Below are 26,481 nucleotides of genomic sequence, written 5' to 3' on the forward strand. Positions count from 1 at the left end.
TTGACGCTATGGAAGCGGCGACGATGGTTCCAGCGGCCTCCTCCAGCGCCTTGGTGCCGGCCGCTACGGCGGGCACCGCCCTAGGGACAGTGAAGGAGGCGACTTCGCCGGCCGCTAAGCGCCCTAAGAAGATCCTGGATGAGGAGGCCTACATCGAGGTAGGCCGCGGACCTGGGCCTGATCTGGATTCGGGGAAGATGGGGACAGAGCTCGGCGGACCGCGCCAGGGAGCGGGACCCTGCTCTCCTGGCACTTGAGCCGAGCGGCTCCCGGCTCGAGTGCGCCCCGAGTCTGGGTCTGGGACAGAGGCAGCTCTGGGGCCGTTGCTTGGGCTCCCGCGGCGCCAGCTCTCAGTGCGCTGTGACCTGTCTAGCCTGGGCTCGAGGCGGCCTTGGGCTGCCTGTCCTTCCCGCGGGCTCTGTGCAGCTGGCCCCAGGCAGAGCCAGTGCTCAGAGATGTCCAGCACGGCCTTGCAGTTGTCTGTCTCTGTTTGTAGAGCTTAGAGAAGATAATTCAGCGAGACTTCTTTCCTGATGTGGAGAAGCTGCGAGCACAGAAGGAATATCTGGAGGCTGAGGAAAATGGTGACTTGGAGAAAATGAGACAAATTGCTATCAAGTTTGGCTCCTCCTTGGACAGGTCATCAAGGGACACACCTGCACCCTGTAAGAACTGGCTCACTGGGGCATAAGGAGGCCAAGGGGGGTATGCTGGGGGAGAAAGACCCAATGGGTGGGTGCGAAAGGCCTCACTCTGGGCTCCTAACTTTTAAATTAAATTGTTTGGCACATGACTCTTACTACAGTGGAAGATGTTATAGCAAATGTCCTGTTCTGTGCCCTAGTAACCACATGAATTTGTTTTTAATGTCACAGATGTTACTCCAGCCACATTTGAAACCCCAGAAGTACATCCAGGTGGTCTTCCTCTGGGGAATAAATCCAAAGCTGGAATTAAAGCTGCAGAGGAAGGTAGGAAAATGATGTTTCTCTAGCTTCTTTTAACTTTGGTAGGTGGAAACGATCACTGGGAAGTTGAAGTTGCTGTAAGGTTTTACATTCTGTGTGTGAATTCTCTGTTATGACTCTCTTCATGACTCTGTAAGGTTTTAAGTCATTGGATGTTTTCAAAAGCAGTACATTTTTTCCTGTGTCACCTGAAATGAATTCCTTAAGTAAGCGAAGGTTGTAGGATCAAAACTTATGTTTGTGGAGTATATTAAGATGTCTGCTAGCAGCTGGCCACTTGTGCAATCTCCTTAAACACAAATAGCTATAAATACCATAAAAGATTTGATGTGGAAGTTGGTTCTATGTCTTCCAAAACCCCCACCTTTGTTATTGTACCACTTTGTATATGTTTTTTTAATCAAGCTTCATGCTGAGTTTAATAGGTCTATGGAAGACTCGGTGAGAAGGGATTGAGAGTTATAGATGATGCTGTCAGACAGGGAGGTGTCAACTTTTCTCAGGCTTCTTTGCTCCTCTTGCTAGGAGAAGCAGAAAAAGAAGATAAGGATGCACTTCCCAGCCTGGACAGCTTCTTGGCAAAACACACTAGTGAAGATAATGCTTCCTTTGAGCAGATCATGGAAGTGGCCAAGGAGAAGGAGAAGGTCAAGCATGCCTGGCTGTACAGTGCAGAGGAGGAATACACCCAGGTAGGGAAATGGCTCAGCTCTCTCTCTGCTCTTACACAGTGACATGGCAGGGATACAACCATTTCACTGTGCTGTTGTGATTAACTCCAGTGTTCTCATACTCCTGGTTTGGAATTCTGATGTGATAGAATCTGTTGGTGCTGAGCATAGGGAGCCCCCTTCAGATACTGGAAGGCCACAAGAAGGTCTCCCTGGAGCCTTCTCCTCTCCAGACTGAACAACTCCAACTCTCTCGGTCTGTTCCCATAGGAGAGGAGCTCCAGCCCTCTGCTCATCCTTGTGGCCTTTCTCTGGACACTGTCAGCCAGCATTTTGCTCACACCTTGCCCAGCCTGTTGGTGCAGCAGGCAGCTTTGCTGTGCCTCCTGGAGCGCAGCGATGCTGCTGCTATTTCCCTGTGCATGGATGGCACAGATAAAGGACAGCAGCAACTGATGTCTGCAATGTGTAGCTGCTGGTAGTAGTTACGCAGTTTAATTAGCGTGGGAGTTTTTAGTGGCCACCTAGTCAGTGGCTGGCTGCATTCTGGGAGCAGCACACAGGTAGTTGTGTCAGTGGCAAATGGTTCCTTAGCTGTGCTGCCTGTGGGAAGGTTTGCAGACTCCCCAGGCACTGAGGCTGCTTGTCTCTGCACAAGGCTGGGGTGGTGCAAATGTTGCCCCAAAGTTACAAAACCTTGTGTTAGATACAAGTGCCACAGATTGCTCTTTCCTTGCAGATCCACAGATTGCATTGGGCTGGAAGGCAGCCTCCAGGAGCATCTTGTCCAAGTCCCTGCAGGCAGCAGGGACACCTCCAGCTAGAGCAGGCTGCACAGGGGCACAGCAAGGCTGAGCTTGGATGTCTGCAGGGATGGAGCCTCAACCACCTCCCTGGACAGCCTTATTTAGCAATGAAGGGTTCATTGAATTTTGATTAGGAAATAAAGAAAAAGCAGTAAAAATCTGAACCCTCTTGAGTGTTGTCACAACATGGAGTAGAGAATCATCAACGTAGTCTTCTTGAGAAATTAATTCTTCCCTTCGCACTTGATCTTAGACCAGCACTCATGTGGAGATGTTGTCTGCAAGCTCACCTGGGAACAGGATGGTTTTGCAGCTGTGCTCATGCCATGCCAGGTGCAGAGTGCTGGGGCAGGTAGCTGAGCTCATGAGGGAGCTCTCCAAGTTGTGTGTGCAGGAAGCTGTTTCAGACAGGGCTTACATTTTTTTGCCTTGTCCCTTTCAGCGACAAAATGAGAACCTGGCACTTCCTTCAGCAGAGCAGCAGGCTCTGGAGAGTGTGAAAGCTGGGCTGGACACCTGGCAATACACAGCTCGGAACACCCTCATGTACTACCCAACAGGTGAGCTGTGCAGGGCACTCAGACAGGCCTCTAGCCTGCCCTCCCCTGCCTTGCCCTCCCTTGCCTTGCCCTCCCCGCGTAGAATTGATGATTTCTACAGCTCAGTGTTGAGTATTTTCCTTACTGAACCCCCAGGAGCCAACCTGACCTTCAGGTGCAGATTTCAGGTGTTCAAAGCATGCATCTGGTGCAGACATTGTCTGGAGTTGCTAGGGATGCACCCTGCAGCTGCTGCTGGCTGCTGTGCTGGAACGTGTGCAAGTGTCCTGCTGGCTGGGAGCTGTGGGTCACCGTGCCTGGAGGCACAGAGCCTGCTGCTCCTGAGCCCTTGCTTAGGAGGTGCTGCTGTTGCAGGGGTGCCTGAGGAGGCTGAAGTGTTCAAGAAGCCCAGGGAGGTGGTGCACCGGAACACTCGCTTTGTGAGGGACCCATTCAGCCAGGCTCTGAGCAAGTCACAGCTCCAGCAGGCCGCAGCCCTCAACGCTCAGGTTGGACTATTGTGCTCCTGCTGACTGAAACCTGTTTGGGCTCTGACCTCTGGTGCTGTCCTTCAGCCAGGAGAGCTGTGTGTGTGATGGCCCACACCTTGCCCCACCTGAGTGGCTTTGTCTCTTTATTTCAGTACAAACAGGGCAAAGTTGGACCGGATGGGAAAGAGCTGATACCCCAAGAGTCCCCAAAAGTGAATGGATATGGATTTGTGGCTACCCCCTCTCCTGCCCCTGGTAAGAGAGCTTTCCTGTCTCTGTGATGTTTGTTCAGCACTGGGGTAGCATTGATGGCTCAGACAAGGAGAGAAGGCTCCTGGGTCTGCGTGGGGCATCAGCTGCAGGCTTTCTGGTGTGCCATGTCTGCCAGCTTGATGCAGAGCTTCAGTCCTACTGCAGTGCATGGCAAGAGAAGCCATGTGGCCCTGTTCACCTCTTATGCTTGCCTGTGAGTGGCAATGGGAGTTCACCTCCTTTCCCCGTGGTAAATGCCTCTCCAAAGCCTGGACAGCAACATTTTCTAGCCAGTGACTTCCTCAGGCTCTTGGAATCTGTTCTGCAGGTGCAGCTGTTAGCCAAGGTGCAGCAGTGTTTGGCAGGGGCTGGCCTCAAGATCAACTGAGGGTACATGTGGCTGTGGCATGCTCTGAAGTCCTCTGCCCACTGCCCTGCTTTTAAACAGATCCATAGATAGCAAAGGGGATGACTAGGACCACAGGAATGATTGGAAGTGTTGCTAAGAGAAGACTCCCCAAATGGGAAAATAAACAGAGGAAAAAGACAGTGCCTGGATGTAGTAACCCAGGGGATAGTAACACAGCCACAGCAATCCTGTGGCTTTGGGGCTGCACACTTGGAATGGGAACCACTTGCTCCAGCTCAGCACTGGCTGGGACTTCCCCTGCAGCAGAGAGGCTCCTTCCTCTGGTGAGGAGTCTGCTGCATCCCGCAGTGTGCCTTTCTGGGTAGGTTTGAGGAGTACAAGCAGTCACATGCTGAGCTGAGTGTCTGGATGTGCTCTCAGGTGTGAGTGAGTCTCCCTTCATGACGTGGGGTGAAATTGAGAGCACCCCTCTGCGGCTGGAAGGCTCAGAGACGCCCTACGTGGACAGGACACCAGGACCAGCCTTCAAGGTATCTCTGTGTGCACTCAGCACCCTGCTCTGTTTCGAGGGGAGGGAATAAGAAGGGACAGGCAAGCGAGCAACTAAGGAATGAATGTTGCTATGGGAGTGTGACACATCCCTGGGCTCTGCTCCCAGGCCTTGAGACTAACAATCTGAGTTCTGCTCGGAGGGTGGAGATGGACATGGCTCCAAATGACAGCTCTCCTGGGGCAGGTAGCTGAGGTGAAGCACACACTGATGGCAGGGAGCAGGACTCGGTGTTTGCTGATGGTTGCAGGCAGAGAGGCTTCCAGAGGAAGCTGAGGTGATGGCTCATTTTTCTGATTGTAATCTATGCATGAGTAGAAGTTGTAGGATTTCCTTCTGGCTGTCACAGCCTGAGGCACTGCCACTTGAGAGCAGGAAAGGTGCTCTGGCCCTGCTAATGGTGCCCGGCCCTGCATGCCACCTGCCTCCTGCTGGTGCCATTGAATGTGAGCTGCCTGAAACTCTTAGTTTAAGAGATGTGTGATTTGCTGTGAGTGCTCTGCTTTGTCAGACTCCAAAGGCCTTGCCTGGATCTCCTGCTGTTTAGCAGTGTCTGTGTTTGTCTGGGAGCTGGCTGGATACAGGCCAGGCCAGGCAGGACACAGGTGACATTGCTTGTCTAGGGCAGGCAGCAGGAAGGAAGTGCCAGAGGTAATGGCTGCTTCCTTGACTGAACTGGTTTTACCCTTGCTGCTGCTTGCTCGGGCAGGCTGAAGCTCTCTCTGTGTGCTCTCTGGCTTTGTGTAGCAGCAGAGAGCTGTGTGCTGAGCCTACTCTCCCTGGGTCAGCTCCCTGAGGGCTGCAATCCAGCGGTGAAGGTGCTTTGGCTCATTGGTGCACATTCATGGGAGTGCCTTGGCGAGTGACCTGTGTGCTGCATTTACAGATCCTGGAGCCTGGGCGCCGTGAGAGGCTGGGGCTCAAGATGGCCAATGAAGTGGCAGCTAAAAACAGAGCAAAGAAGCAGGAGGCTCTTCGGAAGGTGACAGAAAACTTGGCCAGGTTAGAACTGCCTTCTGGCAGCGGGGCTGGGGGTGGCCATGCTCTGGTGAGATGTAAATCAGCACAGGCAGACAGGGAGGACTGATAAAGAGCGCTGGAAGCAGGATGAGGTGCAGTCAGACTGCACGTTTTCAGAGATTAGCAAAATGAGCTGCTGAGAGAAGGTGGCTGCTGGCTGTCCCTGCTGCTCCCCCTGTCAGCATGGCTCCCCTGCTTCGCAGCCACTCAGCACAGCACCTGGGCTGTGCCTTGCTCGTGGCAGAGCAGACACCACATGGCTGGCTCATGGCAAGGGTGGGGCAGGCTTAGAGGAAGGGGCAGGTCTGGGAGGGATGCAGGAGGTTCCTCTGTTACCTGTCCCTCTGGAGAGAGAAGGCTGTGTTCTGCTGCAGGCAGGATGAGTTTTGGAGCACCTGGGTCTGCTCTGGGGAGGGTGGGCACAGCTTGCCTCTGGAAGGAGGCTCTGATGCCCTTCCTGGTAATGGGCAGATTTTTACTGTGAGATGTTTTAAACCTCTCTATTCCATTACAGCCTGACTCCCAAAGGACTCAGCCCAGCCATGTCCCCAGCTTTGCAGAGACTGGTGAACAGGACTGCAAGTAAATACACCGACAAGGCCCTGCGAGCCAGCTACACTCCTTCCCCTGCCCATTCAGCAACTCCTGGCTACAAGACCCCAGCAAATGGGCCCCACACCCCCACGGGCACCCCACACTCCAGGACAGTATCACAGACACCAGCAGCTCAGGACACCACATCAATCACAGACAATTTACTGCAGCTTCCGAAGAGAAGGAAGGTGTCGGAGTCCTTCTGAGCCAGCAGCAAGGCCTGAGCTGCCTGCAGGCTGTCTGCTGGGAGCCCTCTGCCAGGGGTGGTGTCTGGAGCCAGCAGTTACAGGACATGGGACCAGTACTACTCTGGACTATGTAGCTAAAATAGCCAGGGGAGTGCTCCTTGGTGAGCAGAGTGCCTCCTGCTGTGGTCTGACTTCCCTCTGAGCTGCATGGGTGGGGTGCACAGGACTGCTGCATCTTCCTGCAGTGGCAGAGGAGCTTCTGAGCTCTGGGGGAGCAGGGGTGGTTTTGTAAGGGTCAGCTTCTCTGTGTAAGGTGGCCATGCACTTCAGTAGGTTTCTGGACAGGTACAGCTATTTATCAAACGTGGTTAATCCTTCCTAAAATACTGAGCTGAGCTTTTTTCCTTCTTGCCAAACTCATTTGCTTTTGTGAGTTGCAGCAGAGGGGGCACAGCCCTGACATGACCAGGAGCCATAGAGGGCTGTAACTTGGGGCGAGGTGAAACTGATGCTCTTGGACCTGTCAGGAGAGTTGCTGTGTTAGGGAAACAGTGTGCACAGGTTTTCAGACAGCAGTTCACACTTCCTGCGCTCTGCCTTACTGAGTTGCAACCGTGGCTGGTGCAGGTGTGAGCTGGTGTAGGCAGGAGTCTGAGCAACGTGAGCCTAAGAGCTGTTACCTGCCAGTGGCACTGGAAGAAACTTCCCAGTGTGTCCTGACAGAAACTCCTCCTGCCTCCAAACCACACCAGAGACAGCTCCTGGAGTGCTCAGCAGAGGTGAGTGCCAACAGCAAGGGCTGCTGCTGAAAGGGTGCAGAGAAGCTGGAGCTGAGAGCCAGCAGTGTGCGTCTTAGACCAACTTTATGATGTTCACATTAGCCACCCTTAAGAGCCTTCCACTTCCTTCTCCTCTCCTCCTTCTGCTGAATGCAATTTGCTTTGCTGCAGGTGCTCAGACGTTCCTTCATGTGGGTTTTGGGAGCACTCACCGTCCTCTGCAGCTGGGAGAGGGGAAGGAATGGCAGATTTTGGAGTCTGCAGCCATGAGTGTTTCAAAACTTCATCTATGCACAGCCTCTGAGACACATTGGGTTCAAGCAGGCGGGAAATGAGGTCCTCAAACTCTGCAGTCTGGCTCTTCGATTCAGGGAAGGGAATCCTGTGCTGTTTCTGAAGGAAGATCATTTTTTTGACGTTGGAATCGTCAAAGGGCATCAAAGCATAGACCATGGTGTACAGGATGACACCCAGGCTCCAGATGTCAGAAGCCCTGGGGTCGTAAGGGATGCCTTCCAGCACCTCAGGAGCTGCATAGGCAGCAGACCCACAGAAGGTTTTGCTGAGAATGAGTTTTCCGTTGTCATCCCGAGACAAGGGTTTAGAAAAGCCAAAGTCTGCCAGCTTGATGCTGAGGTCCTCGCTGAGAAGGATGTTCTCACATTTCAGGTCCCTGTGGGCGAGCTCCAGGTCGTGGCAGTACTTGATGGCAGAAGCCAGCTGCTGGAACTTGACGCAGGCGATGTCCTCCTCCATAGCTCCTGTGGCCCGGATGTAGTTCAGGAGGTCTCCCTTCTCCCCCAGCTCCATCACGATGTACACTTTCCCAGATGTCACCTCAAAGATCTCATAGGTCTTGACGATGGAGGGGTGGCTCAGGTGCCTCAGAGCCTCGATCTCCCTGGGCAGGAACCTCTGCAGGAAGTCACAGGGGATGTGCTTCTTGTCGATGATCTTGATGGCCACGTTGCGCTGCAGCCGCTGGCAGTAGGCAGCCTTCACCTTGCCGTAAGAGCCTTCCCCGATGGTGCTGCTCAGGATGTAACCTTTCTTGCGGAGCACCGCAGCATCATCCATGGTGCTCGGGGGGAGCTGCCTGGCTTGGCTGGGCCCTGCATCATGTGCGGGGACAGGTGGTGTTCCCAGGCACCATGGTGGCTGCCAGGGGTGCTGGCCGAGTAGGCAGCCCAGCGCTGGCTGCTGTGTGATGTCACAGGCACAGCTTCTGCCTGCAGCACTTGGAAGGCCCTTGCAGGCCTTTTATGAAGCTGCTGAGTGACATCACCCAGGGCAAGACTTAACCTGTAGCTGCTGAGGGACACTGCCTGCCTGCTTCATAAACTGATCTTCAGATGCAGCTTTGCTCACAGGATGAAAGGTTTTCCTTTTCTTGCCTGAAATGGTTTGAAATGAGAGCAAAGCAGATTGAGATTGGATGTGAGGAACAAGTTCTGCACTGTGAGGGTGGTGGAATACTGCAACAGGTTGCCCAGGGAGGTGGCTGAGGCCCCATCCCTGGAGATATTAAAGATCAGGCTCAAAAGGGCTCTGAGCAGCCTGATCTAGTGGAGGACATCCCTGCTGAGTGCAGGGGGGTTGGACTGAATGAGCTTTGGAGGTCCCTTCCAATCCAACTCATTCCATAATTCTATGTCAGGTGAAATTTTATTGTCTCTCAAGCTCCACCTGGCCTTGCTTCTGGTGTCAGTGGCCTTGAGCCTTGCTGGGGAGCTTTCCTTGGCAGGGCTGGGATGCTGGTTTCCTTTCAGTCACCAGGGCTGTGCTCAAGAGCTGTTTTGGCTGGTCCCTCATGGGCTTGTTAGGGAAGGAGGTGGCTTCTCTGAAGTTCCTCTCCTTGTTCCTGTAGCTTTTGTATCTCTGATATCTGGCTGCTCTGGTGGGCTTTGCAGCTGGCCCTTTTTAAGCCCTTAACTCAGAGAAGGAGTCACATTTTGCCTTCTATCTTCTGGTGCTCTTGAGAAGGGCTCAGACCAACAGGTTGTTGAGAGGGGCTCTGAGGGTTGCTGGTTTGTGTGTTGGCTGCTTTGCTGTAAGCAGCACCTGGGGCCTTTGGCCCGGTGTTGGTTTCAGCTTGCTCAGGTTGGTTTCACAACTGCAGCCTGTGCAACTCCAGGGTCTTGGTGATGCTGATGACCACCACACAGGGGCCAGGGCCAGCCCTGCTTTGTCCCCCAGCAAGGAGGACAATGTCCTTGTGCAGAGCAGAAGTGGTGCTTCTGGCAGCCACTCCGGGGCTTTTGCTTGGTTTTTTCCCCCCCCCCCCTCCTATTTGAAACTTGTGGCTAATTTCTCTAATGAAGTGGGGAAGCAGTTTTAAACACCCCCCCAGCCTTCACTCGAGAGCTGTGGCTGCTGGGCTAGGAGCTGACCTTTGGGTGTGGGATGAGCATTTGTGTGGTGTGGCCCAGGCTGGGGAAGCACTGAGCACCTCTCAGCAGGGAGCAGGCATAGCTAGGTGTGTGCTCATCCTGCAGCCTGCCTGGGCACAGGGCAGCCTGTGTGAGAGGTTTGCTGTAATCAGGTGAGGTTTTGCTCAGGGAACATCCATGGAGAACCTTAGCTCCCTGAGCAGTGCGTGCAGCCTTCTGGAAGCTTTGGGAGTGGTCCGGTGCTGTGTTTGTCTTGGTGGAGAGCTTCTTCTGCACAGTTTTCACTGCCACTTCCCAAGCTCCTGGTCCCAGGGCACTGGGTGTTTGTAGTGCAGCTTGCAAAGCTCAGATGATCAGCATGGGATCACAGGATGATCCCAGGGGATGGGGGCTGCAAGGGACCCCTCCAGCAGGTTCTGCTTCCTCGTATTTGCACTTTCTTCCTCAATCTCAGGTTGCTGCTGCAAACCTCAGTTGGGAGTCAGGCCCGGGCAAGAATCGGGTTTGGCCACCCTCCCTGGAAACCCCTTCCCTCTGCTCTCCCAGGCACCACATCTGGGCACAGCTGGTCAGTACTTGCTGCCCAGAAGAATGCTTATTCCCAGTGGGGAACTGGGAGTGCCTGAGACCCCTGAGCGGAGGTGCTCGTTGTGTTTTCACTAACATACTCTGTCCTCATCCCTCCTGCCCAGGGCACTGGGATGCCCCCAGCATGAGCCTGGTGTCCCTGCCTGGGTTTGGGGACTGGTGCAGCCATGCAGGGCAGCTCTGCCAGGCAGCTGCCTGGGCACTGGCAATCCTGTGATGCCTGACAGGGCACAGCACAGGGGCAGGGTGCCTCTTGCCCTTCACCTTTGTGCTGCTGTGTGCTGGGGCCATTTATTGCCTGTTTGGTCAAGGGTTGTGGTGCTTGTCTGGCACACGTGTACTCCAGAGCTGGCTGTGGCACGGGGATGTGAGGTCTGCCTCTCCTTGGCACGAAAGCCAGGGGCAAGCAGCATGTGCCCTGTTCTCACAGTGAAGGCATCACCCAGGGCCTGGGTGTCAGAGGTGTGGATGAGGAATGTCCTGGGTCAGTCTGGGGTCACCAGGTGTGGCTGGGCTGCAGGAAGTCAGGCTGAGAGCAGCCTCTCCCCACAGCATCCCTTGGGAGGAGCAAAGCTGGGGAGTGTGATGCCTGTGCCCCTGTGCTGAAGGATGTTGTCATGCTTCAGGGTCCCCATGGACACTCTGAGCGTGGCAGCACTTGGCAGCCCATGGGAGCTGGCAAAATGGGGTTTGGCCTAAATCAGGCAGCCCCTGCTGCCTGTGACGCACTCCAGCAGGTCCCCAAGCAGGCTTCCCTGGCCACACAGGCCTGATGTGGCCCCACACGGGTCACAGCTCCAGGCCATGGAGCCACAGCTCTCTCTTGCTGCTCTCGCAGCTCTGGGGAGCAACCATGCCTGGCTCTGGGCCAACATCGGTTCCCACTGCCGGGTTAAACTGCCTCGGTGCAGCCCCAACACTCCTGCTTCCTTTCCAGTCAGCAGAGGAAATTTCATCTCACCTTGGGAAGTGGCTGTTGAAGGCCAGGCCAGTGGAGTGGTGGCTCTGGAGGAGGTCTCCCCTCTCCAGGCACCACCCTGCCCAGCTGGACGTGCAGCAACACCCAGGGTCAGATTCCTGACGGCAGCTGTCATCTCTAGGGCTGTTCACCATCACCTGAGCTGCACAATTAGTTCTCCTTCTGCCTTTCCTCTCTGGCTGCGCCTGGAAACTGGGACCAGTGTTCCCAGGAGGTATGGAGACACCATCAGGCTCTGTCTCTGCTGCCATGCAGGGCCCTTGGCTGCAGGGCTGTCCTGGCACCCAGTGGCACTTGCTGCTGTTCCCTCGGAGGAGATCGCAATGTGGACTGCCTCACCCCACGGTGGGCAGGTAAAGCAAGGAGGCAAATGATGGTCAAGCTCGGAGCCCGTTGGGGCTGGGAAGCCCCAGCGCTTGCTGCCTGCACAGCAGGGACAGGCAGGGTGAGTGGGCAGGGAAGGCCCCACCGCAGCAGCGACTGACCGGGCTGGGGAGGGAGGGCACCGGGAAAGGCTGTCCCGGGGCACAGACACGGCTGGCTGAGGCTGTTAAGGAGGGGGTAGGGAAAGGCCGTCTGGTGGTGATGGAGATGAGCAGGAAAGGCCACCCCGGCTGGGGACGGCGAAGGGCTGGGAGGCCAGAGGGGACCGGTGGAGTCTATCCCGTGCGGTCAGAAGGATGGGCAAGGCCGGCCTGGAAAGACAGAGGCACCGAGGTCGCCATCCTGGTGAGGGCCGAGCTGGGCAGGTAGAGGCCAGCCCAGCGGGCGGGAGGCCGCTGGGGCACGGCTCGGCACGGCACGGCACGTCCCCTGCTCAGCCACCGCCGCTCCTTCAGGAGCCGGCGCCCTCCAGGCGCGCGCGTGCCGCTCCGTGCGCGGGCCCTGCCCCGGCGCGCGGTGATTGGCGGAGCGGCGCGCGGCGGGGAGGAGGCGTGGCGGCGCGGGGCCAAGGCGGCTGGGAGTTGCGGCCGCCATCTTGTGCGTCGCCGGAGCCAGGCGAGTGGCCCGCAGCGTGGCGCCGCCCGATTCCGCGCTGCTCCCGCCGCAGCCGCCGCCGCAGCCAGGGCCGCTGGCTCCCGCCCGGGGGCGGCGGCGGACGCGGGAGGGGAAAAACTCTGTGCGGACGGGATCCCCCCGCTGCGGGCCCGGCGGCGGCCCCTCCTCCTGTCGCTCCCCGCGTCCCTCCCCGCGGGTTTGTGGCGCTGCGCCGGGGGAGGATGAACGGAGGATAAATGGTGCCCAAGGCGGACAGCGGCACCTTCCTTCTCATTTTTCTCCTGGTGCTAAGCATCACCGAGCCTCTGCGGCCAGGTAGGGGCGGTGGGGCCGGTCGGGGTGGATCGGGGGAGCCTGGGGTTCTAGTCTTCCCTTCTCAGTCTGCGGGCGAGTCCCGGGCCCGGAGCGTTGCGGGTGCGGGGGGCGCCGGGTTTCCCCCCGGGGCGGGAGAGCGAGCGGCGGGTCTGGGCGAGAGCCGCCGGCGGGCGCAGAGGCCGGCCAGGTTAGCCGCCGGGCAGCGGCGTACCCCAGAGGTCGGCGCCGGGCGGCCGTGGAGGGGCGCCGGTGCCGGTGTCGTCCCGCCGGGAATGGGACGCCTGGCGGAGGTGGGTCGGGGGTCGCTGTGGCCCAAAGCCGGTCCTGGGCTCGGAGCTTGGTTAGGCTGAGCTGGTGGCGGCTCTGCCGTTTCTGTGTACTTTTAAAAAAGGGATGGAACCCGGGTGAACCGTGGGGCGGAACATCGGTCCCCTGTGCCGGCTGGCCGGCGCTGGAGAGGACTCTGAGTTAGGGTGAAAAAAAAAAATCATTCTGAACTTTGAGAGCTTGGGTAGAAAGCTCCTTAGCCCTACAGGTAATTAGCAGTGGATATGTGGCAGCATGACTAAGTTTTCAGGTGCTTTTTACTTGCTTGCTTTTATGTGATGAACCTTGGGTGCCAAGAGAACGAGGCAAAACCAAAACCACTCCTTTTCAAAGTGCCGTTTAGTCCTGCAGAACGGAGAACCCCTCTTGCATCTCAGCTTCGTGTGGCATTTTCCTAGTTCTGTCCTTGCTTCTTTCAGGAAAATAAGTTAGTGACAGAGTTTGGTAGCTGCTGTGCACAGCGCTTTAAAACGTTGCGGTGCTTGGGGATGAAATGGTTGGTGTGTGCTGGTTGAAAACTGCGTCTTTTCTAGGTACCCTGCTTGGTTGGGGCTCCTTTCTGGGTGCTGAAGTCCCTGGGGAGCTTGGCACAGCCTACATGTACCTGGGGCTGCTCTTGCCAAAGAACATCAACAGCTGAAGCGTGAGGCTGCCTGGAGCATTTTTGCAGGTCTGGAAACCATTGCACCATGCCACTGCTCCTGGGGGATGCCCACTCCGTTCTGAACAGGAGGCTGAGGAGGATAATGTCCTTTTGAAATCCCCTTGTTCTTTCTCTTCAGAATAACTTTTCATGACGTAGACTCATAAAACCTAACAGTATCAGTGAGTTCCCAGTGCAGCCCAAGCACAACTGGGTCAGTGTCAGCAGCCTTACTGAAATGCCCAACTGGGATGTTGCAAGCACTCTGTGTGTGCCTTGCTTTGGTTTGGCTTGTTCCTTTGGCAGTGCAGCCTGTGTGCAGAGTTGAAGGGGAGGCTCCTAAGTGGCTGAACAAACTCCACGGAATTGCTCCCATGTGTTGGTACAGCTATTAGCTGCGACGTGGGAGAAGGCACTGTGTAAAACTGACTGCAGGCAACTGCCTCTCTAGCTGGCACTGAGTGCCATGGGCAGCTGAAGCTGCTGGCTGAAAAGGTTCAGCAGAGATTCAGAGCTGTCTGTGCCCTTTTACAGGTGGGTAGGTTTGAGCCTGAGCTTGGTTGTAGCTTCTTAGGAATTAGTAAATGGCATTTCCCATACTGTCAGAACATTAATCTCTGTGGTTTGATATCAAAGCTCTGCTAGCAGCTGCCATTGGATAGATGAATGAGGACAAGTTTTTCACTGAGTCGTGCTTCAAGTAAATTATTTTTGTGCGCTGGTGCTCTGATGTGTGTACTGTAGGGCTTTGTGGTGCTGTAGCCACGCTGGTGTGGGTCTCACTCTTGTGAGCAAACCCTGATTCTCATCTGCTCAGCTCGTATGCAGCTGGCTTTGAAACCTGTAGCATTTGGATTCCTCTGTGGCAACCCCACATACCCTGCTCATGCTTGGCTCAAACCATTGTCTTTTTGAAACTAGTGTGAAGTGACCCCGCTGGCTGCAGGGGGGCAGCTGGCACTCCTTGCTCTGCCAGGCATTTCAGAATCCCTTTTGGAAGGCACTCCTCCATCAGTTGTTTGGGAACTTCTGTCAGCTTTCACAGAAATCATCTTCCTGTTTGAGGCAGTTTGTAGTGGGGAAATGGAACTGATGAAGGATTCTGAAGCCGATATCCTCATTTGAAGCTTGAGGAGGGCAGATTGAGACTGGAAGAAATTCTTTCCAGTGAGGGTGGGGAGACACTGGAACAGGCTGCCCAGGGAGGCTGTGGATGCCCCCTCCCTGCAGGTGTTCAAGGCCAGGCTGGATGAGGCCTTGAGCAACCTGGGCTGGTGGGAGGTGTCCCTGCCCATGGCAGGGGGTTGGCACTGGATGAGCTTTAAGGTCCCTTCCATCCCAACCCATTCTGTGAATCTATGAATCCTGTTTACTGGGAGGCTTGGGGTAAGGGTGGTGCCTGAGCTGTCCATGGTGGTGCCTCTTCTCTATCCTCAGGGGAGAGCCCATCTCTTGAGGGTGGCCTCACATCTCTTTGCTTTCTAGTGTGCTTCATTTAATCATGTGCCTCTCCTGTCTCAAAGAGATCTCCTCTTTGGTGGATTGAATAGTCTGTGTGCTGACCCCGAAACAACAGGTGCAGAGAGGGCAAATATGGTTCCTGCAAGCAGGGAGGATGTACTCAGCCAAATCTAACATTGTAACTGATGCTAAAGAAGTCTCCTTTGTCTGCTTGGGGAGGTGCATGGATTTCCCCAGGAGAAGGGGAGGTTTTGCACTCAGTGGTATTGGTTTTTCATGACGCTTCTTTAAACCTGTGCATTGTAGCAGCTGTTAGTGGTTCAGAAAGGCTGCCTGGGGCTTGCTTCGTTGCAGTCTGTGCTTGGAGCCATCAGATGCGTGCTGCAGAGTACTGGGAGATTTGTTGTGCTCTCAGATGGATGTATAGTCCCTTCACAATTCAGCCCCAGTGAATCAGGCACCTCTTTGTACTTCCCTGTTAATCTGACACTAGCTTTGTGTCCATGTTCTTGCTGTGCTTTTCAGATAAATAAAACCTCCTTTCAAGCCTCCCCACTGTAGTATCTTTGCAGGTGATCTGAGAGGCAGTGATTTGACATGGACCTATTATTTCTGCATGGAGGATGAGATGAGTTTTGATCAATTAGGAGAGGAGTTTTCATTACAATTTCCTTTTTTCCCTGATTTTTCTCCCTTGATTCCCTGAATTTGGTTTCTGCTACTGCCATGTCTAATAGCAGCAGGTACCTCCAACACACCATGACATCAAGCCTGTGGAGGCCTCAGCTCCTGGAGGAACTGTGGGCAGTTGGTTTTTCTTGGAGCCTGTGGACTCCTGGGTAATTTTGTGCCTTTGAGATTCTCTGCTTGGGTCTTTTTGTCCCAGTGTTTCCCCTTTTCCCTTTCTGCTTTGACCATAAGTTGCTTGTTCTGCCTAGGTGCCTGCTTCTCTTTTGAAGCAGGGCATTTCTCCTTGAGTTGTCTCTCAAGGACTGACTTAATATTTCCATTGAACACTTCCTGAATTGATTATATCTGGTGCTCTGATTCTTGTTTGGGGGGACATTTACCACAGGAGGTTTGGCTGAATAATATCTTTTCCAGGGTGATTCAAAACATCTGCTTCAGGTTCTCTGACAAGCTGCCTGAGAGCTGTTGTCTTTATGTGAAGAAGTATTTCAGTGGAGTGTTGAGTCACAGAGAGCAGTACTGGTTCTGGCCTGGATTTACACTGAATTTCTGAACACCAGTGTGTTTCTGGTGCTTGTTGAAAGAGCATCATAGGTATAGATTGTTATAAATTCAGTTTTGCAGCATAGTTTGAGAAGCATACAGTGGGTTGGGTTGGAAGGGACCTCCAAAACTCACCCAGTCCAACCCCCCTGCACTCAGCAGGGATGTCCTCCACTAGAGCAGGTTGCTCACAGCCTTGTCCAGCCTCACCTTGAAGATCTCCGGGGCTGGGGCCTCAATCACATCCCTGGGCAACCTGTGCTAGTCTTCTACCACCCTTCTGGTGCAGAACTTGTTCCTCGCATCCAATCTCAATCTGCTCTGCTCTCATTTCAAACCCTTGTACCTCATCCTGTCACTGCAGGCCTTTTGGGAACAGTCCCTCTGCAGCCTTCTTGTAGCCCCTTCAGGTACTGGAAGGTTGCTCTGAGGTCTTCCTGGAGCCTTCTCTTCTTTAGGCTGAACACCCCCAGCTCCCTTAGCCTGTCCTCCTAGCAGAGGTCTTCCAGCCCCCTGATGATTTTCGTGGCCTTCTCTGGACCCTCTCCATCAGGCCCATGTCCTGTAATAAGTTCCAGTTTCTGTTAACATCCTGTCACAAGGCAAAACTTTTGGTATCTTTCTGTAACATTGGGAATGTGTGCAGTGTGAAGTGATCAGGATGAGGAGTTTCAGAACAGTGTTTAGAGGATTCACTGGGATCATCATTGCAAAGGCAATGGCCTGTTTTCATACTTCTCTAAGGAGATACTGCTGCTTGTTGGTGGAAAACACTCCAAGATTGTCAGGCTTGATGCTGACTTTTGTAAGAGTGGTTTGGTGCAGAGCCTGGTGGATGTAGGTCAGCAGGCTTTCCTCTTGGAGCCTGTGCTGGGCAGCTAAAAGCCAGCTGGGCTCTTGTTCTTGCAGCTTTCTTTGCAGCTCCACTTCAAAGCTAGGCAGAGGAAGTAATTTCATTACCCAAGTTCTGTTCTGAAACATTTTGCACAACTTCCTTCATCTGCAGCACTTCCAAAGCCTTTGCTCCAGTTGCAGCACCCCACAACTTCAGCCTGAAGGCTGAACTTCGGTGCTCGCTTGGACACAGCTGGTGATGGTGGTCTTCCTGGTGGGGTGCTGTTAACTTCCCACAGCACAACTGGCAAGTGTATCTCCCTTGCCAGCTCTTCTTTGTCACTTAGGTAGAAGTTGTAGGTCTCAAGTGGAAGGCAGAGGTCTTTGGAGTAGAAATCTAAACCAGCCTGCAGTCAACCTCATTTCACAGAATCACAGGATGGATTCTTCAGGGGATGGAAGGGACCTCCAGACAGCATCCAGTCCAGCCTCCTGCCAGAGCAGGATCACCTAGGGCAGATCACACAGGAACATATCCAGGCAGGTCTTGAATTCATCTCGAGAGAGGGAGACTCCACAAATGCCCCTGGGCAGCCTGCCCCAGGACTCCAGCACCCTCACAGTGAAAAATCGTTTCCTGATGTTTCCATGAAACTTCCTATGCCTCAGCTTCCACCACTACCCCTTGTGCTGGCATTGGGCATCACCCAGCAGAGCCTGGCTTCATCCTCTGGGCACTCACCTTGCACATCTTTATCAACATGAATGAGAGCACCCCTCAGGCTCTTCCTCTCCAAGCTACAGAGCCCTCAGCTCCCTCAGGCTCTCCTCGAAAGGAAGACGTTCTACTCCCTTCATCATTTCTGTGGCTCTGTGCTGGATTCTCTCAAGCAGTTCCCTGAGGTCCTTCTTGAACTGAGGGGCCCAGAACTGGACACAATATTCCAGATGTGGCCTCCGCTGGGCAGAGTAGAGGGGGAGGAGAACCTCTCTCGACCTCTTGACCACAGCCCTTGTAACCCACCCCAGGATGGCCTTCACAGTGTTCCACTGGTGTGCTGGGACTGAACGTGTCTGGTTTTGACCAGCTGAATTGTATCAGCTCAGGATTAACCTTTAATTCACATTCCCCACCCTGGGAAATCCTCTGGCATCTTGTGGTTTCCTGAGAAACTTTGTCAGCCTGCTTCATTCTGGGCTTGATGAACAGCATTTTAATGGTGTCTGCTGCATGGAGCTCCTAATGAAGTTATTAGCACTTTTGATGCCCACCATTTAGATTATTTGCAAACACAGTTTTAAGTTTAATGTAAATTGATAGTTGCCTCATTAGCTAGAGCCAAACAAAATAGCATTCAACTTCCTAGTTAATTGAAATTAAAACTGCTTGATCTCACCATTATATTCAGCTTCTGGCTTGTGTATTGATTGGTGCTTGACAATGGTCAGCCAGCTAGGTGGGCAGAGATGCAGAATTATCTCTTGGGGGCTGCTCTTGGGATGTTCCCTGCTCTCTTCTCCTTTAACTTGCCGATTTTCCTTTCTCATATTTTCATTGGTGTAACTTCCTCCCCTGCCCCCCCGTGTCTACCTTCTCTGCCATGCTTCTCCTACCTTTCCCACTGTGAAAACCAGTTACCTGGAATACCCAAAGGAATTATCTGGGAATGAAGCAGAAAAATGGAATTAAGAGCTTCTGCTGGTAAAATGATGCTGGGTGTTCTGGGCTGGCTGCAGATGCATTTTCCTGAGGGAGCTTTAGATGTCACTTGGCAATGCTGAAGCCTGTATGGGTCTGCGTGGCGGAGTGGGTAATACCACAGCAGCTGAGGTTTGAAGTGGGTGAGCACAGCCCTTAGATCTGTGCCCAGGGAGGTCAGCTCCAGCCTGGACTGTGGCTTGCCCAGCCCAACCCTGCCCTCGGAACTCTGTGGGAAGATAAGTGGGGTGAGGGAAGGGTAGGTGTCAGGTCTCACCTTTGTGTGAGCGAGGAGAGCTTTACGCAAGTCTGAGCTAGTGTTGTCCTTCAGTATCTGTGTGTTTTGTCTGCTGATATGTCTCTAGCAACTGAAATAGGAAGATTTCTTTTGACTTAAAAGTAACACAGCTGCTTTTATATACCTTGACAGGAAACAAATCCTCCTGCTTCAACACCTGCTTGCTTTGAGGTTGTGCCCGAGTAGCCTTCTGCCTTATGTATGCTAAACTTCCAAAAGATCCTACAACCTCTTTCAGTCTAGGGGTGCTCTAAACTCCTTTTGTGATTTGTCTCTGCTAAATTTGCAACGTTTGCTTTGGTGAAATTGCTCTTCACTGATTAAAATACACTTAACATCAATTTACTAATAAGGTCTTGGGAAAATCTTCATGAAAAGTAGATGATCTAGCAGGGCCAAGTGAGATCCAAGTACACAGACTTAATAATCAAAAGCATTGTTCCCTCTCAGTTCTGGTAGTAAGCAGGAGAGAAATGGTCCAAGGATGCTATTTGAGTGCTCATCTGTGTCTTTCTGAGCAATAATGGAGTTAGATGTTTCTATTGGTGTGACTGCTAGAGAATGGCAAAGATCAGGCCTCGTGGTATAGTACCTGAGGTAGGTGCAGGATAAAAGCTAGCTGGAGAGCACCAGCAGTACCTGAGCTGTTAGAAGATGTGGGGAATGAGAAAATCACTCTTTTTATTTGCTGACTCCTGATACAACTGTTCATCTTAGGGGTTTGCCTGACATTTCTGTTCAGGGATTGGTTTTACCATGGGAGAAAGCAGCCCAGGATCTCACAGAGTGTGGACAAACACAGCAGTGCCCAAGGTTGGCTAATTCCTGCTGTGCTCAGTTTCAGCTGAGTGGGGGAATGCCATGCAAAGCATGAGCTACTAGCTCCAGTACACAGCAGCCCCTGCACCAGCTGCTGCACAAAGGGGAAAATGGGACTTCTGTATTTGAGGTCAGGATATTTCTGTATATTGAACTTGTGCTTTTAAATATTTTGCTTGCTTACTCATCAACTCTTGTACAAGGCGTGAAGGCAAAAAAAAGGAGGACACAGGAGCAAAAGCTTTTTTTAGTGTTGTCTGCATTTGCATAGTGCTCATGTGCAGGTTTCCTGCCTCCCCAGGTTGTTAGATTCTTCTTTCAAAGAATGTTAGGGGTTGGAAGGGACCTGCAGAGATCAATTTAAGACCACATTTCTTGTTTACAGAATCACAGATCTGTCAGGGTTGGAAGGGACCTTAAAGCTCATCCAGTGCCAACCCCCTGCCATGGGCAGGGACACCTCCCACCAGCCCAGGATGCTCAAGGTCTCATCCAGCCTGGCCTTGAACACCTCCTGGGAGGAGGCAGCCACAGTCTCCCTGGGCAACCTGTTCCAGAGTCTCACCACTTGGCCTTCAGTTGTGTGTTTGCATTAGATATGTGTTTGGATTTTTCACATCCTGGCAGTTTAAGGATGTGCTTAAATATTACTGAATCCTGTACTGGGGATGGGGGAACAATCAGATGTTTGTTTTTGTTGTCCTGCAAAGGAGGAACATGTGTTGTCTTGTGGAAGGCAAATAGGTTTGCTGCCTAACACTGCTGAGATCTGGCAATTCCTACCTTCCATGTAATAGTGGCTACAAATTAGCCTCCATCACTCTGTGATTGCTCTGACAGCTCTTGAGTTGCTGTTATCATGTCTAATCTGAATACTCTTCTTGTTGAAACCTGATCTAAAGAAAATATTAATACAGTTCATAGAAAACTGGAGATTGATTTTTTTCTCTTGCCTCTGTGGAAAATCCTCTGATCTCCATAGAATATTTGTTGGGGGTTTTTAGCTTTGCTTTTGTTTTGTTTAGCTATAGTTTTCTTTGCTCCAGGGAAATACAGCTTCCTTCTCAGGCGATCCTTCTGAAGTGAAAACTGCTTTGCATAGGAACAAGTATTGGTCCAGACTTGACTTGATAGGATGTGGACTTTTCATCCTGAGAATACAGTTGGTTGGGAGAGGTGGTTCTGAATTGCTCTAGAGATTGGATCAGTGGAGGACCAGTGCAGATGCTCCCTGGGAGGAAAGAGGTGCAGGTAATGGTGAAACCTTGTGAAGACAGAGCTGAGAACCAGAGGTACTTGTGGTGTATTTTGGGTGAGACACTGGAACAGGCTGCCCAGGGAGGTTGTGGATGCCCTCTTCCTGCAGGTGTTCAGGGCCAGGCTGGATGAGGCCTTGAGCAGCTGAGTCTAGTTGAGAGGGGCTTTGGAGTAGATGATCTCTGAGGTTCCTTCCAGCCTGAGCCATTCCATGATGCTCAGCACCCACAAGCATGCTTCATAAGTACCTGGGGTTTAATGAAGCCTGCACTCCTGGGAACTTGTCTCCTCTGTCCTTGTGCTTCTGCCACTGTTGTGCCCTTGCCACACTCCACTGATTTCCTAAGGCTGCGTCTTCCCCACGTCCCTTTTGTCAGTCCACAAGATGCTGGCAAACATGAGGAAGCCCCTGGGTCTCTTGCAGAGGCTGGGTTACCCCAGGTGGCAGCTGTGAAGCCACCCCAGTGCAGGGGCAGTGGTGACAGTGATGTGCAGGTGTGCTGGCAGCTAACTGCTCAACCAACCTCCTGCGGCTTCCTTGCTGGCTGGAGTTCCAGGCAGGCATCATTGCCTTTCCCTGAACTGGCTCTTGGGTTCCCAGAGCTTGCACTGCACGCTGTGGTTTGCTGATTCTGCCTTCTTTCTCAGACCTCCCTGAGCCTGGGTAGTGAGCTCAGCTTGGAGCTGTGATCCGTGCTTTCCTTATCAGCTTGCTGAAAAGGGCTTTCCTTAGGCAAAGGCCAAAGGTGTGGTGATGCACAGCTTTAGGTCACTTCTCACTGCTATACTAGAGAAGTCCCACCTAATGCTCTACAACACTTCTGAAGTCACAGGAGAGGCTTTTAGAGGAGTTTGAGCATTGTTAATGGGTCCTGGAGTCCCCATGTCTTTGGCTGATTTGTGCTGAGTGCTGTGGGTGCCAGTGTTGTGTTTTGCTTTTCCCCACTACCATTTACTTACTGCCATAACATAATAGTTTCTGGAGGGGAGGGATGAAAGGCAACGCTGGTGCTAAGATGGCATCATCCTCACTGCTATGAAAATCAGCTGGGTTTTGGCCTGCAATGTTGCACTGCCTAATTCCCACTATCCTTACAGCTTAGTTCCAGTAGCAGGATTTGTTTTCTGTGTAGTTTTAGCTGTACTGAGGAACTGGGAAATCTATTTCTTTTTTTTTTTCTGTTTCAATTTTAGGATTAAATGTCCACACTTAAAAAGCACAAAGTCTGTATTTACTGAAGGCTTAAGATTTCCCAGCCAGGGTTCCCATTCAAGAAGCTCTGATGGTGCTTTGGCTGAATGCTGGGTCTCTTGCACTTGCTTAGCTATTTTTTTTTATTGGGGGAGGGCGTTTGTTTGGGGTTTTGGTTGGCTGGTTTTCATTTGTTTTGATTCTTTTTTTTTTTTTTTTTTTAAATCCTTCCTGGCATTGAGTGTGCCCTCAAGACAAAGAGCAGCCAATGAACTGCAGTGAATGACACTTGTGAGCAAAGACAAATTGGGTCAGTTCCAAGCTCTTGCAGAGTGTAGATATAGCTGATAAGAGGGGGTGAGGGGAAGGAGGCTGCTCCTCTCCTTGCATGTGCTGTAGAAGCCTTTGCTGAACCTTAAGGTGATCCATCATAACTTACTGTGACAGACCACTGAGTAATACAGAATGTTCATTAGAGTTATTCATTAAGGAGTCAGTTTTCAACTGGAGTGCTGTCACGGCTTTAATGACTTGATGAGATTGCATGCTGAGGTCATGCAGAAAAGGCCAGTGCATCTGACATGTATTTATTTATTTTTAGAACCCATATGTTCTACTAAATGGGATTATAACTTCAGAACCCTTCATCTCCAGGAATTACATCTGAGAATGTGTGTGGGTTATCTTTGGCTGTGTGCACTGCAGGAGGCTCTTTTTCCTTTCCTGGGCCCTGTGCTATGTGCCCTTGTGCTTTCCTACCCCCTGCACATCCTCAGGCCATGATGAACCAAAGCTGCATGACCTAAGGGTTGTGCTTGAGCACATTGTGGGCAGCACAGCTGAGCATTGTGGAACTGGCTGTGAAAACGGAGTGCTCTGTCCTATAGCTTTTTAATTCTTCTGCAGGTTTTAAATCTTAATGATTCTGTGGGTTTGTAATTTGAAGACCAGTAAATGGAACCAGTTTTATTGAGAAACTTCCTCTGTGGAATGGGTGAGTGATGGGGTCTTGGGAGCTGCACAAGGAGTTTTCTTCTCAGGAAACTAGGTGATGTTATCATAGTTTGGTTGGTCTTTGGTGTTCTTTGTTGTGAGGTGCTGTATGTACTCACTCTGCTACACTGAGTGAAGCAGTGCCTGGGGTAACAATCAATCTAAAAACCTAATGGGAGTGAGGTTCTCCAAGTGACATCAAGGAACCTGCTGGGAGATGAATGGGTAGTGAAAACCTCTCTGAGATCTGGCACTGAGGGGAAACACTGTTCAGGTGTGGCTTCACTTGCCTGAGAGCACAGGCTTTGTGTGGGATTGGTGATACCTCAGAGACAAAACCAAGAAAACCTGTTCAAAGACTCTGTCAGAACATCCTCAAGTTCCAAGGCAGCTTCTGGTGTCACTGGAAGCCATTCAGGGAGTGACTGCTGGCCACCCTGAGCAGCGGCCGGGCCCTGCTCTGTGCAGAAGCTGGGTGTGAGATGCCTTCCCTGCTCCAGGGAAGAAATTCTCCACCGTGAGGGTGGTGAGACACTGGAACAGGCTGCCCAGGGAGGTGGTAGAAGCCTCATCCTTGGAGGGTTTTTGGGCCAGGCTGGATGTGGCTCTTAGCAACATGATCTAGTGTGAGGTGTCCCTGCCCATGAAGGTCCCTTTCAACCCTGACAATTCTGTGATTCTGTGAACTTCACCTCTGGACTGGAGAGAAGTCCAGGTGATGAAAACTGCTCAAGTTCAGAGGGTTGGCTTCAGGACAGTATTTTTTCCCACGTATCTTCTGAGTATTGATTTAAGAAAGCCATTTTGCTACTGTGTTGGGAATATTAAGAGTGTCCTAAAGATTCTGTTGCTTCAATAGATAGTTTAGAGAAATAGTGGTTGTGTGCTTCCTCTTGAGCATAAATGTTAGATCTGGAGCTGTCTGTGACGGGCATGGTGCTCCTTTTGTTTTGTTTCTACTGCTTGTTTGCAGGCATGTGTTCAGTACTGGCGTTGAGCAATCTCTCCAGGAGCTAAGTACTTAGGGGTCAGGCTGCTTGCTGAAGATGCTAGGATCTGTTTGTGCTCCTAGAATTTAGCATAGGTCTCATTATTAAAAAAAAAAAATTAAGAAAAAACCCCTTTGGTTTTAGTAAACGTTCTTGTGTTAAAATACAGAGTGATAGAGCAACATGTAGCTACAGGTCTTAAGTGTTTTAGTACTGTGAAATGTAAGAAGGACCTGTTGGACAGGTTAAAATCTGAATAAGAAAAGTTACTGGCCTGGGCACAGGCAATTAGAGCTGTGCCTTGTTAATGCTTGAGCAGCTTTTGATGGCTGCAGTTGCCCTTTGAGGTCTGAACAGAGAAAAGAAGGCTCCTGGCAGACCTTAGAGCAGCCTTCCAGTACCTGATGGGGGCCTACAAGAAAGCTGGGGAGGGAGGTTTTCCAAGGGCTTGTAGTGATAGGATGAGAAGGAATGGATTGAGTGGAGGGCAGATTGAGACTGGAGATGAGGAAGAAATTCTTTGCAGTGAGGGTGGGGAGAATCTGCAACAGGTTGTCCAGGGAGGCTGTGCTCCCTGGAGGTGTTCAGGGCCAGGTTGGATGAGGCCTTGAGCAACCTGGGCTGGTGGGAGGGGGGTTGGAACTGGATCTTTAAGGCCCCTTCCAACCTGAACCATTCTATGAATCTTACAGGCTGGTTCCTCTGGTTTGGGACAATGAGTGGCTGACAGAAAGCAGGAAGTAATATTGTCTTGCCCTTCAGTCTGTAAACAAAAACGATGCCAGAAGCTCTCCCAGCCCCAGCCCTGAGGAGTGTGACAGAAGTGTGAGTGAGGTGCACGTGAGGTAGACACAAACCTGCCCTTGCTCCTTGAAAGCTGAGGTACAAACCCCAGCCATGTTCTGCAGCTGACCTTCTCCAGCACATGGAATTTTGGACTCACAGCTTGTAACTGGAGTTACAGGAAGTGCTGGGTTTGTAGGCTTAACCAGATCTCAATTTCCATCCCAGTGGAGCTCAGCAGACAAGACCAATTTGCTTAGCACATGAAAAGGGTTTCTGTGGATTCATAACTGAGACAAATTCAAATCCCTGCTTGCTATGTGAATGCTGAGCTCTGACATGAATCCATAGTCTCAGCTACCAAAAGAGCATCCTCATGTCTCAGAGGTTGCTGGCTGCTGAGTCAGGTGAAGTTAATCAAGGGAAACAAAGTCATTGCAACCAGAACCCACATTGTCATCTCCCATGATTGGAGCTCAGGCTCTGTATCAAAGCTCTCTCTTAAATTGGGATTTATGTTTGCCAGGCTTTAGTTTAGGGCTCTGGTTCTCCTTCCCTGAATCACAGAATCAATAAGGTTGGAAAAGACCTCAAGGATCATCAAAGTCCAACCTGCCACCCAAGACCTCATGACCACTAAACCCTGGACACATTTAAAACCTGTCTGTATGCATCCCTGTGTGGACTGTCCTGGGGATCCTGCTCTGGTAGAGGGGTTGGACTGGATGATTTCTGGAGGTCCCTTCCAACCTCTAATGTACTGTGATATTGTGATCTGCCCTTCTCAACTTGTGGCTTGCCAAGACCTCGGGGACTTTGTGCTGCTAGTGGTTTTATGTCAGAGTGAGGAACAGGTGGTTTGGAGGTAGGGGGAACCTCCTGCCTGCCAGGGATACATTTCTGCTTTAGTGTTCCTTTTGCCACTGGTTCCTGTAATGGTAAATTTAAGAACCTTGCAAAGATCAGATTGAGATTTAGATTTGGAAGGCTTTGATGTGTTTACCTAATACTTTACAGGAGATAGTTATTACATGTGCCTGAGACAGGGCTTCTGGCATTTTTATTTGAGGTAGCAATTCTTCAGGCTTGAAATCCTTTTCTGTTTCTGTCTTGAAGGAAGATAAATATCCTTGTGAAGACAATACCACAGCATTTCCATTTCCCCACCACCTTATCTCTGCCCAGGTTTTGATGAGTATATAGTGCTGTAGACTGGAAGGGGGCTTTGTAGAGGTCCACAAGCAGTTGGTTTCTGTCACTTGGCAGAACTGTTTATATTAGCCTGTCCTGAAGTCTTTCCTGTGGGTAATGCTTGTTGGAAAGGTCTCCTTTGGGTGTAAATGTCTGTTTTGAATACTTAGCAGAAAATCTGGGTATTGGGGTGCTGTAAAAGAAAGCTTAAATAGTTACCAAACCCGATGTTAAAATACACAGTGAGTGCTGGGTAGCATAGG

The 26,481-nt window shown here is 51.9% G+C and overlaps 3 protein-coding genes across 4 annotated transcripts in view; 2 read left to right on the forward strand and 1 right to left on the reverse strand.

Moving 5' to 3' along the window:
• Positions 1–8: 8 nt before the first annotated feature.
• ESS2 (ess-2 splicing factor homolog) lies at positions 9–6,811 on the forward strand. Its single transcript, XM_054392666.1, has 10 exons — positions 9–158; positions 497–665; positions 876–971; positions 1,494–1,660; positions 2,888–3,005; positions 3,360–3,493; positions 3,628–3,730; positions 4,518–4,627; positions 5,534–5,649; positions 6,182–6,811. The coding sequence occupies exons 1-10, from the start codon at positions 9–11 to the stop codon at positions 6,465–6,467; spliced, it is 1,449 nt and encodes a 482-aa protein (XP_054248641.1). The 3' UTR covers positions 6,468–6,811.
• Positions 6,812–7,336: 525 nt separating this feature from the next.
• TSSK2 (testis specific serine kinase 2) lies at positions 7,337–8,305 on the reverse strand. Its single transcript, XM_054392890.1, has one exon. The coding sequence runs from the start codon at positions 8,303–8,305 to the stop codon at positions 7,337–7,339; it is 969 nt and encodes a 322-aa protein (XP_054248865.1).
• Positions 8,306–12,420: 4,115 nt separating this feature from the next.
• DGCR2 (DiGeorge syndrome critical region gene 2) overlaps positions 12,421–26,481 on the forward strand; it is a 44,004-nt gene continuing 29,943 nt past the window's right edge. For both annotated transcript variants that reach the window (XM_054392545.1, XM_054392546.1), the window contains exon 1: positions 12,421–12,499. In XM_054392545.1, coding sequence (XP_054248520.1) covers positions 12,421–12,499 — 79 coding nt within the window. The remainder of the gene's footprint in view (positions 12,500–26,481) is intronic.

This window comes from Indicator indicator, chromosome 26 (genome assembly GCF_027791375.1).
Source record: "Indicator indicator isolate 239-I01 chromosome 26, UM_Iind_1.1, whole genome shotgun sequence".
NCBI lineage: Eukaryota > Metazoa > Chordata > Aves > Piciformes > Indicatoridae > Indicator > Indicator indicator.